Consider the following 17,420-nt stretch of genomic DNA (forward strand, 5'->3'; position numbering starts at 1 on the left):
GGGGGGGGCAACTTAAATTTTTTGGGGGAGGGACAAAGCTGTGACCCCCCCCCCTGTGTTGGGGACACCGCGAAGGGGACCCCGCTCTGCCCCCCGAAATGGGGGAAGCACACGGGGGGAACCAGTTCTGCGCCCCCAAACTGGGGACAGCTGGGTGGGGAGCCAGCCCTGCACCCCCGGTTCGGGGGCAGCATTTGGGGGGTTCTACCCAGCCCTGCACCCCTATTTTGGGGCCAGGGACGGGGGGGGTTTAGCTCTGCACCCCCGGTTTTAGGGTCACCATTTGGGGGGGCTTCCCCATCCCCGCACCCCCATTTTGGGGGCGGCAGCACCGGGGGGAGCCCTGCTCTGCACCCCAAACTTTGGTGTCCCCCGGCCCGGAGCCCCGCGGTGGGGACAGCCCGGGGTAGGGGAGGGCTCGGGGGGCTGCGCACCGGCACTTTTGGGGTCACCGGGGGGGCTTCACCCCACCCCGCACCCCCAAAACGGAGCGAGCCCCGCGCCCGGGCCCCCCCGGCCGCTCCAGCGCCGCCTCCCCGCCGTGACGATCCGGCTCCCGGTGATCCCGATCCCGCTCCCGGTGCGGATCCCGTCCCGCGATGCCGGCGGGCGGCGGCGGCTCCTCCGCGTCCCCCCGAACCCGGGGTCCCCGGCCGCCCCCGGCCCCCCTCGATCCCCTCGGACGGTGAGTGCCGCGCACCCCCGGGGGTCCCCAAATTCCCCCTGGGGGTCCCCAAATCCCCCCCGGGGGTCCCCAAATCCCCCACAGGGTTTGGCGCGGGCTGAGCCTTCCCCAGCCTCACCGGGCACATCGGGATCCCGGATTTGGGGGAGATTCAGCTGCGCACCCCTGGATTTGGGGTGCCCGAGGGAGGGGGGGACATCCCAAGGCAGAAAAGGGGGGACAAAAATCTCCCCACAGCTTTCAGTGTGACCCCAAAATCATTCCTCGCTCTGGGCTTGGATTTTTGGGGTGGGGGCAGCACTTTTGGGGTCTCCGTGCCCTGGGGGATTCCCATGGGCAGTTTGGGGGTCACCCAGGGGACAGGGACACCCCGAGCCTCTGGGGTTTGTCCCCTCCTCAAATGTGGGGTCCTGCAGCGCCCCCAGTTTGGGGTGGGGTGACCCCGGTGTCCCCAGCCCGATGGGGACAATTCCCTCTGGAGCAAAGCATGGCTGGGGGATAAACGCGGGGGGGGGTGGATGGAGGGCGGTGTCCCCAAATGTGTCCCCAAATGTGTCCCCCGGGCCAGCACCTGGGTGGCGGCAGTGTCACCAGTGTCCCCAGGGCCGGAGCCAGGAGCTATTTCCGTCTCCGTGCCCTGAGCAGGTGCTAATCCCGGGCCAGGCCCACAAACAAGGGGGACAAACACCACCAAGTGTCCCCGACACCCGCCCGGGCTGTAAAACGGGCAGGAGGTGACAATCCCGGTTCCCAGGTCACCGTCACCAGCTCGGGCCACCCAGAACGCGACACCTTGGGGACAAGTGACCTCCCCCGGGGTGGCTGCTGGCGCCTTGTATGGTTGGGGACAGCGGTGTCACCAGACGGGACAAAAATAGCGCATGGCCAGCCCCGAGAAAGGCTGAGGGGACAAAGGGGTGGCACCTCGGGGTTTGGGGCGTGGGAGGTGACGCTCCGGGGGGTGTGGTGGCCCTGGAGGGGTGGCACGGGATGTCACCAGGGCGTGGGACAGATGTCCTGTGGGGTTTGGGGGAATGGCCCCATGGGATGGGCACGGGCGTGTCCCAAATCCATTCGGGATTGGGGGGTGGGAGGGGACCGTGTCACTGCTGGGGACAGGGGACAGCCAGCCCTGTGTCCTCACTGCTGGGGACAGGGGACAGCCAGCCCCGTGTCACTGCTGGGGACAGGGGACAGCCAGCCCTGTGTCCTCACTGCTGGGGACAGGGGACAGCCAGCCCCGTGTCACTGCTGGGGACAGGGGACAGCCAGCCCCGTGTCACTGCTGGGGACAGAACAGGGACAGCCAGCCCCCTGTCACTGCTGGGCACGGGACAGCCCCACAAGGTCACCGAGGGCCACCGAGTTAGGCCGGGAATGTCACCACCACACAGTGACACAGCCGGCGATGACAGCAAATGTCAAACACCGACCAGCCTGGCACCGCTTGTGGTGCCAGCACAGGGACAGTGACACAGGGCTGGCTGTCCCCTGTCCCCAGCAGTGACATGGGGCTGGCTGTCCCCTGTCCCCAGCAGTGACACGGGGCTGGCTGTCCCCGCTGTCCCCAGGGCTCTCAGGGGACAGTACCAGGCCCTGTCCCCGCCCCGGCGCCGCTCTGGGTCCCCCCGGGGCTGGTGGCCCCATCTGCTGTCACACCTTGGGGACAGCGCTGAGAGCACTGCCACCCCCGGGGCTGGCCCAGGGCCACTTTGGCCCCGCTGATGAGTTAATGAGTTAATGAGTTAATTGGGGACAGCAGCTGCCCAGGGCCCCCCCAGAGCCTCCGGCCCCACCATTATCCCAAGGCCACCACATGTCCCCAAGTGCCACCACCCCGCAGGGATGGGGACTCCAGCCTGGCTGGGGCAGCTGTGCCAGGGCTGGAAAAGCTTTTCCAGGAGGAAATTTCCCAAATCCCAGCAGAGCCTCTCCTGGAGAAGCCGAGGCCGTTCCCTCTCAGCCACCCCTCATTCCCTGATCCCAAATCCCCCTTTTCTCCAGGCTCAGCCCTTCCCACCTCCCTCAGCTCCTCCTGCTCCACATCCCCAAAATCCCCTCATTTTCCATCCCAAAAATCTTCTCCTCACCCTTTAAAATCTGTGTGGGATTTAGGGCGAGTTTGGGGCTGATGCGAACACTCAGGTTTGGGATTTGCTCACATTCCCAGCTTCTTTTTTGGGGGATTTATCTTGACCCTCAGCCTATCCAGGATGAGTAAAATCAATTTGGGATCGCTCAGCATTCCCAAAGAGAGCAGAATTCCTTGTGCCCATCTTTTCATTGAAATATTTATGCTAATTCCTTAAATTCTTTAATTTAGGGTTAAAGTGACTCAAAGCAATTTCCCCATTTCAGGGCTAACCCCAAAAGCAGCTTTGGGTTCATGATGGATTTTCCGTCCCAGGAAGGATCCTCAGGCTGGAATTGGCAAAACAGCCTGAATCCCTGGAATTCAGCTGGGAACTGGCTGCAGGAATTTAGGGAATACAGAAGGACCCTGAGTCAGCTCAGCTTTTTTGGAAAAATCCTCTGTGGCTGGATTTGGCTGTGGGTGCCCAAATTCAGCCCAAGGTGTGTGCCAGGCTTCCAAACTCTGCTCAGAATTCCCTGGAATTGCTGTGGGATGGGTCAGGGCCGGGGCCATTCCTGCTGTGGCCCCTCCTAGGCAGGGATTTGGGAATTTTAAGGGAATTAAGCAGCAGCTTTAAGGTGTTTTCTGTGGATTCTTGGATTGCAGAGGTGTTTTGTGGGACACGGGGCTGGATTTGGGGACGCTGACTCTGTTCCGAGGGATGTGATCCTATTGGGAGTCCCGGGGATTCCTGCTGCTGCTGCTGCTCCAAAGCAAATCCCACTGATTTGGGGTGGGAGGGACCTGAAATCCCAACAATTCCACCCCATCCATGGGCAGGGACAGCTCCCACTATCCCAGGCTGCTCCCATCCCTTTCCAACCTGACCTGCACAATTCATCCCAAGAACCATCATGGACAAATCCCCATGTGTCAGTGCCTCAGGTACTTCGTGGGTTTTTCCTGGAATTCCTTGAGGCTGCTGCTGTCTCTCCATAGAACCCAGAGGAAATTTGGAATAAATCCACGTGTCCAGCAGGTCCTGAAGCTCCCTGAGGGGGAGACCCAACCTGAGGATGGTCTTGCTCCCTTTAGGGCAAATTTGAATGCAAAATCTCAATTCCCAACAATCGGATCCTGTTGTTTTAATCACTGCAAAATCACCCCAAAATCACTCAAAAATCGGCTTTGGAACCCCAAAATCCCAACTAAAAAACCACCAAATTTTCCCCTAAATTGCCACAAAAATCATCTAAAATCACACCAAAAGGTCCCCAAATTTGCCTCAAGTATCACCCCAAAATCACCCCAAAATCGGCATCTGTATCCCAAAACCCTCCCTAAGTCTTCTTAAAAACCATCCCCAAGGTGAATAAGGCTTTTAAGGTTAAAAAGGCTGAATTTATGGATTTAAAGGCCTGAGTAAGAATGAAATGAAGGTTTTAAGGTAAAAAAGGCTGAATATTTGGATTTAAAGGCCTGAGTAAAGATGACGTGAAGGCTCCGAGTGGTAATGGACGTGACGGAGAATGGAAACAGCTGCCGGTCCCTCACCAATTGATTTTCGAGGGGTTTGTCCCTCACGATTCCAGGGACGGGCTGGGGTCGGCAGCAGGGCAGGAAGGGCTGTGCTACACACAACAGCCCTGAGGCAGGGAAACGAAGGGGACCACAAGGAGCAGGGTTAATAACTGACTGCAGAATAAGTTGGGGGAATCAGAAATAACCACAGAAAGGCTAAAAGTGCCAATAACGGAAGACAAACACAAGAACTGAACACTTCGCACGCCAGCGCCACTCTGAGGCAGCGCGCGCCGCCGCCGCCCTTTTATAGCAGGGCGGCTCCCAGCATGCCCCGCGGCAGGGGTCGGCTCCCCCCCTTTGCACACGGCCCTGACCCCGCGCTGCCGCCGCGCAGGCGCAGAGCGCCCGTCTCGCCGTGTCCCTCCGCGCGCCGCTCCCGGGGCTTTCCCCGCTGCTTCCCCCGCTGCTTCCCCCGCTGCTTCCCGGGGCTTCCCGGGGCCTCTTCCCGGCTCTCCCGGCTCCTCCCGGCGGCGGGAGACGCAGGGAACGCGGGGAGAGCGGCGGCTGCGCGCCGGCGGAGGTAGGAGGCGAGCGGCGGCCGCCCCCCGGAGCGGCGGGGGCTGATGGGGACGCGTGTAATGGCGGCTGTGGGGGGGGGGCGGATGAGAGGCCCTCATGAGGCGCTTCGTGCTGTTTATTCTTTTGATTTTTTTAATCTCTTCTCCTTTGTTCCTCATCTTTTCGCCCCTTTATCATTAAACCTTTATCCTTTTTTCTTCCGGCGCACGGATAAAGCCGCCCCATAAGCACCGACCTGCAGCGCAGCCGCAGCCCCGCAAAGGATTCGCCACATTTTATACCCGGCACGGATTTAAATCTGCTTTTTAGACATTTCTCGGGTTTACGCGGTTTTAAGTGAGGGAAACGATGTCCTGATTCTCCCTCTATTCCCTTGCACGTCAAACAACACTCAAAGCTTCAATTTAATCCTTAATCAGGCCTTTATAAATTCAGCATTTGTGCGTTAAAACAATGGGATCCGCCTGTTGAGAGTTGTGGGTTTGGGTTAAAATTGACCCTAAACAGAGCAATATCAGCCTCACGTTGGGTTTCCACCTGAGGACTTGGCCTCAGGCACCTCCTCGTGGTTTTTGGGGTTAAAAACGCGGCTTTCCCCTCCTTTTATCTGCTTTGGAACGGGAATAATCGAGCAGAATTGGGTAAAATACCCGAAAAAAAATCAAAGATTTTTACTTCAGGCCAGGCGTGGTATCTCTGTAGCATCACGGGGTTTGCAGGAGCTTCCTCTTTTGAGGGATTTAACCTCTTAAAAATGCGATTCAGGCAGAGGCTCCTTCGGTATTTTAAGTGTGATTTTAAACCAGTAATACGGGTTATTTCATTTATCTTCAAGTCTTTTTTTTATAGGGTTGTTTTAAAAGAATATTTACATCAAACTTTATGGGTTTTTTGGATTTTTTGACTCAGAACCAAACCCAGCCCCCCCAAAATCTCCTTCCAGCCCAGAACTGATGTTTAAATGTTTGGTTTGGGGTTTTTGCTCCTGTCTCTGCTGTGGGATCCTTCCCTGGACATCTAAAACCTTAAATCAGCTGCTGGGAGGAGTGCAGAGGGTGGATCTGATGTGAGGTCACAATTTTCCTTGGGATAAGACGCTCTCCAAGGAAAAGGAGTATCCTGAACTTCATTTTTTATTTTTTTCTCCCGATTTAAACCTGCCCCTGGGCTGTGGGGAAGGAAGGGACCAGCCCAGCCTCTTCTTGCCCAAATTCTGCTGAAATCGAGGATGTTTATCCAAGGGTGGAATTTTCCAAAGGCTTCCAAAACCTGAATTCCTTCTCTTCCCTCTTTTCCTTCCCCAATTTGGAATTGGGGTTGTTTTTGCTGCCACACAAGGAGCTCATCTGGGGGTTTTCCTTTTGTCTTTCACACATGAAGGTAAATAAAACTTATTTTCCTCCTTCCTTGCCACCAGTTAAATGTTCTGCGTGGAATTTGGGCTTTTCTGGGGGGAATTTTAGGCAGGAATGGCGGTGTTGGTATCAGGAATTTAAACACCATTTGTTGCTGGTGCTTAAATCCATTTATCAAACTCGAAAGTGGAATTTGAGGATTCCTGGTGTTAAAATGCCCGGTTTTGGTGCTGTTTCAGGAATTCCTGGCTGAAAGGCTTGTTCTGATTTTTCTGTTTTGTTTTGGAGTGCCTGGTTAGAAACTTCCTGCCTCAAGGGCTGGGATGGGGCAGAATTTTGGGAATATTTCAGTGGATTCCACAGCTGGTGTTGGCGTTGTGCTCGGGTAGGGATGGAGTTAACTTTTCCTGGGAGTTTTGTTTGGGATTTGGGAGGTGAATTTGGCTTTCCCTGGGCTGAGAATGGGCCTGGAGTGGCTGAAGGGATATTCCATAGCTGCAGTCTCCTTTTCCAGAGGAAAACTGGGATAGAGGAAGGGGAAAAAGGCGAGTTTGGCTTCCAGGATTGCACAGAGTGGGAGGAATAACTTAATTTGGGTTTTGCTTCCCTTTTCTTCCTCATGGTTTTGTCTCATCCCAGGAATTTTCTTATTCGAGTGCTTCCTTTCCCATCCTGGTCCTTTCTTGGGATCACAATTCCAGCTCAGCCTTTGCTCTTCTCTTTTTCTTGGGAAATCCAAGTTTCCAGGCTGGGATTTGTGCTCTTCTCATTATCCAGGTGCTCCGGGACCATTCCCATTCTGCCTTCCTCTTCCTCCTCATCCTCCAGGACCGATCCCGATCCCTTGTGTGTCCTGGTGTGACTGGGACATTCCCAGTGATCCTGGCTCTTGGAATTCCAAATCCACCGGTCCCAGTCGAGATCCTGCTGGGTCTGGAGCTGGCAACAGGAACGTGCCCAGGGAGGGTTTCCACCTCTGAAATCCTGGGAATTTTTGCCTGAGGGGGCAGGTGATCCTGCTGGAGTGACAGAACCTGGAATGACAGAGGCTGGAATGCCAGATCACCCGGGTCTCTTGTGCTGTGCCGGGTTTGGGCCGTGCTGGAGGAGCTGGAGGATCCCAGGATTAAAGGATAATACGGATGGACACCATGGATAACCCGGAAAATCCAGGAGCTCCTGCTGGACCTGGGATGTCCCCTCGAGGTTGGGCCGTGCTGGCAAGGGGAAGGTGACCATCCCAGAGATCCAGAGGGTGGAACTGCCCAGGGCCGTCCTGAATCACAGGAAAGAATTCCCAGATGCCAGAAAAGGGCTGGGAATGCCTTGCCCAAGTCCTGACCTTGATGAAGGAACATCTGGGCTGCTGTGGATGAGGAATTCTGCGGAGGGAAGGACCGTGGGTCCCTCTGGATGCTGTCATGGTGTTGGGCAGCACAGGAGGGAGGAGGAAGATCCAGCTCCTTCCAAAACATTCCAAGATTTTGCCATCCAACAGCGGAAGAGCAGGGAATCTCTGAAGGAGATCCAGGTCTTGGGACTGGACGTGGTCAGATCCAGATGTGGATGTGGTCAGTTCTGGAAAAGCTTTTGGGAAAAGCGCAGCAGCTTCCAAGGCGGGGCTTTGGTTCCAGCTTTGTTTATCTGCTCTGGAGTCAGCACAGAGCCAGAAAATTCCATGCTATTTATAGGGACAAATCAGGAAATTCTGCTTTTGGAATTTCCTTTGGGATAAACCTTCCATGTAACGGGAGAAATCCATTTCTGCCTTCTCCTGAGGTTCCTGGAGAAAAGGAGGCTCCAGAGGGACCTCCCTGACAGGGAGGGGGATTTGGGATCTTAGCCCAGGAACAGGGACAGGAGGAGAGGGAACGGCCTCAGGCTGTGCCAGGGGAGGCTCAGGGTGGACAGCAGCAGGAATTTCCTCATGGAAAGGGTGCTCAGGCCTTGGAAGTGCCCAGGGAGGTTTGAATCCCCATCCATGGAGGTGTTGAAGGAGTTCCTGGATGTGGCACTCAGTGCCAAGGTGGAGATCAGGCACAGCTCGGACTTGATGATCCCAGAGGTCTTTTCCAACCGGAATAATCCCAGGATTAATAACAATAATCCCAGGGTTCTGTGCTGGTCTGTGGGCATTTCCTGGCCCTTTTTCTCCGTTCAGGAATCCTCAGGATCTGCCTCTTCCTGCAGCGGAGCCTCGTGCAGGTGCTGCAAACACCAGGGAGAGTTTAAATCCAGAACTTTCCATTTCTCTATCCTTACTGGGAAGCCTGGAAAAATGAAGGTGGGAAGTTGAACGGAAAGCAAAGAAGGCGTTTGGGGTTGTTTTGTGCTCTGAAGTTCTGGGATTGCTGTTCCCAGAGATCAGCTGGGAACGTTCCCCTGGAGAAGGGAAAATTCCAGGGAATCCTCAGAGTCCCTGAAGGGGCTGCAGGAGAGCTGCAGAGGGACTGGGGACAAGGCCTGCAGGGACAGGACACAGGGAATGGCTCCCACTGGGAAAGGGGAGATTGGGCTGGGATCTTGTGCAGGAATTGCTGCCTGGGAGGGTGGGGAGGGCTGGGCTGGAATTCCCAGCTTCGCTGTGGCTGCCCCTGGATCCCTGGCAGTGCCCAAGGCCAGGCTGGATCCACCTGGGACGGTGGAAGTGTCCCTGATCTGGGGGTGGGATTGGATGGGACTCAAGGTCTTTTCCCACCCAAACCATTCCATGATCTCGGTGCCCCATTTCCGTTCAGTGTCACCGCAGCCCCAGCCGGGAGCTGGGGCCTGCTGTGGTGTCCCTGTCCCCGCAGCGGCGCTTCCGAGGCCGCCTGCAGGAGGAAGGTGAGGATCTCCCTGATATCTCCAGACAATTGTGTCCTCCATCTTGGCATTTCCTTAGAAGCATTTCCAGCATTTCCTTTGGGAAGGTCACTCAGGAGCTCCGTGTCCACAGCCCTTCCTAGAATCCCTGACTGGTTTGGGTGGGAAGGGACCTCGAATCCCATCCAGTGCCATCCCCTGCCATGGATGGGGACATTCTCCACAATCCAGGTCGCTCCAAGTCTTTCCCAGCCTGGATGCCATCCCTGGCCAGGCTGACGAGCTGAGCTGTGCAGAGGTGAGTTGTTATTCCCAATCCTGCTGCGGGAGCTTCCCTGCTCCCACGTGTCCGTGTGAGATGCAGCGCCTGGGAATACCTGGAGAGATAAAAGCTCATCCCGTGGGAATTCTATTTTTTTCCCTCTTTTGGGAGATTCCTGATCCATGGAGTTAAGGTTGGTGATGTTTCAGATTTGCTTTGCTGATTCATTCGTGGTTGTTCTGGTGCTGGGTGGCTTTGAAAGTGTTCCTGCTCCAAGTGCTTCCCACAGGGATGGGCTCAGAGGGAATTTCTGTCCTCCAGTGCTGGGAATCCCAGAGAAAATGCAAACGGAAAGGCAGGAGGTGGCTCAGGGAATGTTGATTTACATTGTTTGGAAACCCTCTGGAACAAACTTGGCGTTGCATGCAGCTCCCATTGAAATCCGATTTAATTTATGGAGGGAGGAGGAATACTGGGTGAGAGGCCGGAATTTTGGGAATGCTGCCTGGTGGGAGTGTGGGTATTGTTCACTTGGAAAGGATTAATAGGGTTCATGTTCTCCCTGGGCCTGAGCAGTTTGTACTTGGTTCAGATTAAATAATTCTTCAAAAAAAACTCGCACCCAGATGGGAACAAGCTCCAGGAATTGTGCTGGAAAATCCAGTGTTTGGTCATTCCCTGTAAGGTTTGTTCCTTGAGCTGTGATCTCCGTGTGAACCTCTGCTCATGGAAGAACTTCCAGCTGGAGTCAGCTTCCGTGAGCTTGGAAAAGAAAACACCGTGACGGCGTCGGCGAGACGAGAACCTCAGCACCACAGGGATTCAGTGCGGAGCTTCGGGAACTCCCGGGAAAACTCCTGGAAAACCTCGTGATGGCTGCAAGAAGAGTCCAGTTCCAGGGGACAGCAAATGGACAAGGGGGAAATGAGGAATTCCTGGATCTGGAGTTTTCCTGCTTTGGGCTGGGACAGGGTTGGGATTTTTTCCAGCTGCTTCTCCGGCAGTGCCGTGTTTGGGGTTGGGAATGGGGAAGGAGGTGGGAACGCGCTGAAGTTGTGGCCGCTGCGTTGTCACCCTAAATCCAGAATTCCCGATGTCTTCGCTCACTCCCCGAGGAGTGCCCAAGGACTTTGCTGCTCTTTGATGTTTTACTGGTCTCAGTCTCCATCCCTGGCCTGCTTGGACGGGGCCTGGAGCACCCTGGGGTAGCGGGAGGTGTGGAATGGCAGGAGGTGGAATGGGATGGGCTTTCAGGTCCCTTCCAGCCCCAACCCCTGTGTGATTCTCTCTCCATGACTCTGTGGTGGTTCATTTTCCTCTCCCTGGATTTGTACCTCCATTTTCCACCTCGCAGCCCCCACTTCTCAGTGGTTTCACCCAAACCAAGCCCCACTTCTCTTGACCATGGTGCTTTCTCTGTGGAGATTTTTTTGTCTTTCCTGTACGCTTTTACTCCTCTCTGTTTCAAACCCTTCCCATTTAAGCTCTCGGAGAGATGGGATCTTTTCTACCCACAGAATTCCAGCCTCGTCCCACCCACCCTGTGAATTCTTGCAGGGTTTGCTCTTCACCCATGGGAGTGTCCTCCTGGAAACCGCGCCAGCCTCGGCTCAGCCCCACCCAGTTGGAGCTGGTTGGAGTTCTCCACCTAAATGGTTTCACTTCCAACTCATCCCTCGTCACTCTTCGGAGGGGGGGGTTTCACGCTTTGCCTTACTTAAATTATTAATTGTAATTAAACCCAAACTCTGTTGTCACAAAGAAGTGAACTGCCAGGTTTTTAAGCGTTGCTGTTGCAAGTGTCCCCACCGGTTGTGCTCCCTGTGACATCCAACTTGTTGGGTTAAGCTTGTTCATCACCTGTTTAACTGATTAATCACCTGTTCTCTATATTTAAGGTTTTAAACAGTGAAAGAAAACGGGTGTTCTGTGAATTTTTGAGTGCTTTAAACTGTGGTGCAAACCCCGCTTCCGTGCCTCGGGTTGCTTTTCTCCCCGTCCTAGAAGCCGCTGTGAGCAGATGCCAGAGATGACCCATCTAATCCTTGTCTTTTAACTTGCAGCTTTGTGTTGTTCTTGGAAAGTTTCGCACCACTTGTGAATTCCCTGAACCTTGGCCTTGCCAGCCCCCTTGTGTTGGGCCCTCCTCCTTTTCAGCTTGCCCAAATTAAGACCCACTTGGCTCTCCAGCGCTTGGCTGCCAGCGGCGGGCGGGCGCCTCCCCACGCTGGCGTCCGCCAGGCATTGCTGAAAGACGCAATGTTTAGCCCCAGAGGAACCTTGCCCCCGAGGCCTAGAGGACCCAACCCGTCGGGCTCCAAGCCCCCGGGAGCGTTCGGGGCCGGAGGCGCGCCGGGGCCGCCCAGGAAAGCCGCGCCCGCCACGCCCCAGGGAGCGTCCCAGAGATTGTCGGGGCAGGACGCGCTGCAGTGGACGGGGTCGCAGAGGATCAACGTCCGCGTCACGCTGCACAGGGCCGATCCCAGGAAGGTCAAGGAGAAGAGCAACCTGCACCAGGAGCAGAAGGGAGACCCACGTGTCACTCGCTGGGATGGCGGCCCCAGCCCCGCCAGCGCCGCCGGGCCCAAACCGCCCGGCCCGGCACCGGTGGTGGAGCAGAATTCCAACCCCCAGAACCGCTACACGCCCGAGAGCGCCTCCAGCATTTTAGCGAGCTTCGGGCTGTCCAACGAAGACCTGGAGGAGCTGAGCCGCTACCCCGACGACCAGCTGACGCCCGAGAACATGCCGCGGATCCTGCGGGAGATCCGCATCCGGAAGATGGGCCACGCCGTGCCCGCCCTGCACGCTCCCGGCCGGGGGGAGGAGGTGGCGGGTGAGAGCAGCGGCGCCGCTGTCAAGGGCAAAGTGATCGACTACGGCCACGCCAGCAAGTACGGCTACACCGAGGACCCGCTGGAGATCTGCCCCTACAACCCCGAGGCGCCGCCCGAGGAGCCGCTGGAGGCGCGCGTCTACAACCCCGAGACCTCGAGCGCGGAGAACCGGGAGGAGTTCCAGCGGGAGCAGAGCGTGCCGGTGGCCGTCCCGCCGCCCACCCCCGTGCCGTGCAACCCCGTGTTCCCGGCCGAAGACCTCATCAAGCTGCCGGCCTTCCCCGCCGACTCCTCGCCCGCCCCGTCGTTTTTCCCGGCCGAGCCGCCGGCCAAGGTGCCGGTGCTGTGCAGCGCCGCGCCCGCCGTGCTGCCGGTGGTGAAGCCGGTGTCGCAGCCGCCCATGCCGCCGGTGCTGCCGCCCTTGCTGCCGGCGCTGCTGCCCACGCCGCTGCCGCAGCCGCTGCTGCCCCCGGTGATGCCGCCGCTGGTCCAGCCGCCCGTGTCCCAGCACGTGTTGCCGCCCTTGACGACGCCGCCCTTGTCGACGCCGCCCTTCTCGGCCGGGCTCCTGGCCGCCATCACCCACCACGAGCAGAAGCAGCGCGACGGCCCCGGCGCCCATCCCGGCGCCCATCCCGGCGCCCATCCTGGCTCTCATCCGGGCTCCCATCCCAGCTCCCATCCCGGCGCTCATCCCAGCTCCCATCCCGGCTCTCATCCCGGCGCTCATCCCAGCTCCCATCCCGGCGCCCATCCCAGCGCCCATCCCGGACCCGGCGCCGCCTCCACCGGCGGGGCCTCGGCGGGACACAAACCCTTCCACAAACCCTACCGGTCGTCGGCAGAGGAGCCCATCAAATCCCCGTTCGGGGTGGTGAAGGCGTCCTGGCTGCCCGTGTTCTCGGATCCCCAGAAGAGCAAACGCCTGCCCACCCCGTCCATGATGAACGACTACTATGCCACGTCGCCGCGAATATTCCCACATTTGTGTTCTCTGTGTAACCTTGAATGCACTCAAATGAAGGTGAGTGGCTTTCCCAGATTATTCCCTAAGCGTGTGTACTCGGCACCTTTTCCTGCCGCTGGTGGTTTGCCCTGGGAATTCCATGGATTGGGATGCTGGTCGCCAAGTTGGAGTGTTGGGAATGGTGCCAGCAATGATTGTAATGGCGTGCTCTACTCCCAGTTGCTTTTCAGAGTTGCTTTATGTGTTGATCTATTTAAGTTTTTCTTTTTCTTTTTAATATTGAAATGATTTCTGACTTTGCAGCGGGTTTCGAACAACAAACCAAACCTCGGGTAGCGGAGTGAAATATTAATGGTGTGTGTGGGGGACTCAAATCATGTCTTGGGGTGGGTGAGATGTCTGTGTGTTCATTCCCCCTGCCCTCCTCCTCCTCCAAACTCTGCCTGAAAACAACAGAGCCCATTTAGAACCCGAAATTTCATCTTCCAAATCTGCCCTGTGTGACAACGCTGAATATTCCAGAGGCTGGCTCGGAGCGACGCGGAAAATGCGTCCATTCATCCCGCCGGGCTCTCAGCCTGGAAGGAAATCACAGTTCCAGTTGGAGGGGGAAAATAAAGGGAGAAAATGGTGGGTATTGGGAGATAAAAAATGTTTTGGAAGCTGTGGGTTTTCCTGGAGAAGCCTGAGGTTTGATCTGTTCAATATATGGGAGAACATGATACGAAAAACCCCAGAATAATTAATTAATAATTATTAAATGTGTTCGAATTGCAAAGTGTGGAGAGGCTGCGAGGGAGGGATTTTTGTAATTTGGTAAAATCCCGGAGATCTGAGGCTCTGTTTGTGCTGGGAATTAAAAGTCTGACTGAAAATGGGGATGGCTTTGGTAGGGAAAAATAAACAAATTCCCAAACCCTTTTCCTCAGGAAGTGCTGAGGGCCAGGGAGATGGGCAGCTGGAAATGGGAAAGAAAGGACGATTTTACAGAAAAATGGGTAAAATTGAACAGGGAAATAAAAGTGAGGGGGTGTTAATAAAGGGAAAAAGCAAGTTGGGAAAAGGGAATGAATTTAAATGGGAATTCTTCACTTGTTTAAGGATGGAAATGTCACAAAAAATCTGTTGGCAGATCAGCTGTGGCTGAGGTTTTTGGGGTGGGTTAAAGGTTGTGAGATCTTGTCCTGGTGGCGCTGGGAAGGGATGTGTTCCCAGGAATCCCGATCCGGCTGCAGCCTCCCAAATCTGCTCCCTGTCCTTCAGCTCCGGCCCGGATTCGCTTCCTGTGGGAAGCGTTTGGTGTTTGTCTCCCAGGAACACCTCACAGGAGCAGCCCTGGTGCAGAAGAACCAGGAGAGTTTGGGAGTTTTTATCCCACAAATAAAGCTTTGATGAAGAAACTTCCAGCTGGTGTATCCATGAATTCCAGGGATCAAAGAATTCCTCTCAATTCCAGCTCTGCAGTTCAGCGGATCCGGTTGGTTTTGGGTGGTTGGAGATGACCTGTGGACATTCAAGGTTTGTCTTCCCAGCCATTCCCTGTCCTGTTCTGGGAGAGCTGGATGTGACCTCAGGTTGGAAGAGCCGCCAGATCCGGTGATTCCCGGTGATTCCCAAGGACTTTTTGGACATTTGGTGCTGTCCCACCTGCCCTGGAGAGGTGGATTTCATGGGTGGAGCACTCAGGGCTGGATGGTGGCACCTGGGGCTGTCACCAGCTCCGTGTCCAGGTGGGAGCAGCCACCCCCAGGATTGGGATCGGTGCCGTTCCGCGTCTCCATCGGTGACAAGGACACCAGGATCGAGCACCCTTGGCACAGTGAAGGGACTCCAAGCTCTGGGGTCACACCTGGAGGGATTTTCCAGGACAGCCGGGAGAGGTGGGACCACCCCACCCCAGTGAGGCTCAGCGAGGCCAGCAGCTCCTGGGGCAGGACAATCCCAGCACAGATCCAAGGTGGGAAGAGAAGGATTGGAGCAGCCCCGGGAGAAGGATGAGAACTCCAAATGTCCCAGACAGATCCCTGGGCTGATCCCACAGTGGGGACAGTGGAAAGGTGGGAATTCTGCCCAGGTGAGGCCTCACCTGCAGAGCTGCCTCCAGCTTTGGGGCAGCATCAGGAGGACCTGGAGCTGCTGGAGCAAATCCAGAGGAGGCCCCGGAGCTGCTCCCAGGGCTGGAGCCCCTCTGCTCTGGGAATATTCACCTGGAGAAGGGAAAAATCCAGGGAATCCTCAGAGTCCCTGCAGGGGCTCCAGGAGAGCTGCAAAGGGACTGGGACAAGGCCTGCAGGGACAGGACACAGGGAATGGCTCCCACTGGGAAAGGGGAGATTGGGCTGGGATCTTGTGCAGGAATTGCTGCCTGGGAGGGTGGGGAGGGGCTGGGCTGGAATTCCCAGCTTTGCTGTGGCTGTCCCTGGATCCCTGGCAGTGCCCAAGGCCAGGCTGGACACTGGGAATGTGGGAGGTGTCCCTGCCCATGGATGGGGTGGGAATGGGATGGGATTTAAGGTCTTTTCCAACCCAAACCACTCCATGATTCTGGGATAACAAGAACTGACTCCAGATGAAATTTCCCAACGAGGAAAACATTCATCCCACACATGAAGACCCTGCAAACAAAATTCCAACGATGAATTCCAAGTTCAGGCTGTTGGTGCTGAGCTCCCTTTTTCCATGGATCCTTTTAATCCGCTCCTGATTGACTCGTTTGGGATCCGACCACGCCGCGCTGCCCATGGGAAGAGAATTCCAGCCACTGGAATATGAAACTGAGGTTCCCACCTGGATGTGGGACGTTGATCCCAACATCATCCCTCCAACTTGGCTGTGCCCAAATTCTGGGGTCTGAATTTTCCCTGGAAAAAAACACCTGGATGTCATTTTTGCTGATTTCTAATACATTTTAGGGTGTGTTGTTTTGTTTTTTTTGTTTTTGGAAGCCACAAGTTTTGGTATTTCCCACCTGCATCCAGAGTTTTTTATGGAAAATAGATAATTTTAAAGTTTAAAGCAGGCAGGTCCGAAATGTTGGGAATTTGTGGGGGAAAAGTTGAAATTTGTGGAGATATCATGGAAGGTGGGGTTGGGGCAGCACCAGAATTTGACAGATTTGGCTTTGTTTTTATCCCAGGCAGGCAGGGCCATGGTGAGAGGTTGGTCTCTGATCCTGAGGGATTTTCCAGCCTCAGGAATTCTGGGCATGTTCCTGTGGGATCCTCAGGGCTGGCTGTAAGGAGGTGCAGCCACACCAGGGTGGATTTTTGGGCGTTAAATTCAGAATTTGAGGCAAAAATCGGTGCTTGGGCCAGGTATTCCCAAAAATCTTTGTGTCCTGGAAGTTTTTTTAGGGCAAAATTCCCAATTCCACTCTGGGATAGGCAGAGTCTGACCCCGCTGCTGTTCCCTTTCAATTCTAATTTCCCAAATCCTTAAAATCTCAGAGGATTTTCTGGACATTCCATGGAACAGTTTTGTTTTCTCCTCGGAATTGTGTCCTGTTGGAACAACAAGATGGGATTTGTGGGATTCCTCCCCCTGCAAACACATCACATTCCGGATGGAGCGGATTTCTTGGAATGACGACGATTCCTTCATCCTCAGTGCCATCACTTGTGGAATAAAGGGGATTTGAAACTTTCCCGGCATGAGGGATGGAATTTATCCTGATTTTTATCCACTTTTATTCCCTAATTCCGTTTAAAGTTGGGGGCGATGCCTCCTCGGACCTCGAATCGGTGAAATCCTTGGGATTTGTCATTTTCCGTGAAGATTTGCACTCGGAATTCCTTTCTTGGACACTTTGCTCCACCACCTTCTGCTTCCAGGATTTCTTGGTGGTGATCCATGAGCGAGAGGAGGTTGGGATGGAATTAGGGAAGGTGGGAATGGAGGAGTTGGATGGAATTTTTTTCCTTCTCCCCAGGATTTTAATGGGAAGGGATCCTGGACTTTTAGGGGAAAGATTTCTTTGGACCCCAGGAAAAGTCGTGGCTGCTCCATCCCTGGAATGTCCAAGGCGGGGTTGGATGGGGTTTGGAGCAACCTGGGATAATGGGATCATCTTTAGGTTCCCTTCCAACCCAAATGTTCCGTGATGATTCCATGAGCGGAGTTCCCGAAGAGTTGACCAGGAATGAGGCAAAGAGGAGGAAAATCCATAAATCCAGAGGGTTTGGGATTTTGTGGACAGTGGAATATTCCCAAAGAGTGGGAAAAGCCAGGAATGAGGCAAAAAGGAGGAAAATCCATCAATCCAGAGGACCTGGCGAGGAGAAAGAGATTCCCAGAAGTGATGGATCAGCAGCTGGAGGGATTTGGGAGCGAAAA

General features: G+C 55.3%; 1 protein-coding gene across 8 annotated transcripts in view; it reads left to right on the forward strand.

The window, feature by feature from the left end:
- Positions 1–584: 584 nt before the first annotated feature.
- ZNF638 (zinc finger protein 638) overlaps positions 585–17,420 on the forward strand; it is a 49,331-nt gene continuing 32,495 nt past the window's right edge. For 7 of the 8 annotated variants that reach the window (XM_063401283.1, XM_063401286.1, XM_063401288.1 and 4 more), the window contains exons 1-2: positions 4,595–4,863; positions 11,348–13,145. In XM_063401283.1, the coding sequence (XP_063257353.1) occupies positions 4,610–4,863; positions 11,348–13,145 (2,052 nt within the window). In that variant the 5' untranslated portion in view covers positions 4,595–4,609. Of the gene's footprint in view, positions 686–4,594; positions 4,864–11,347; positions 13,146–17,420 lie in introns of those variants that run through there. The other variant, XM_063401287.1, reaches the window with a different exon arrangement.

The sequence above is a fragment of the Prinia subflava genome, chromosome 7 (genome assembly GCF_021018805.1).
Source record: "Prinia subflava isolate CZ2003 ecotype Zambia chromosome 7, Cam_Psub_1.2, whole genome shotgun sequence".
NCBI classification, from domain to species: domain Eukaryota; kingdom Metazoa; phylum Chordata; class Aves; order Passeriformes; family Cisticolidae; genus Prinia; species Prinia subflava.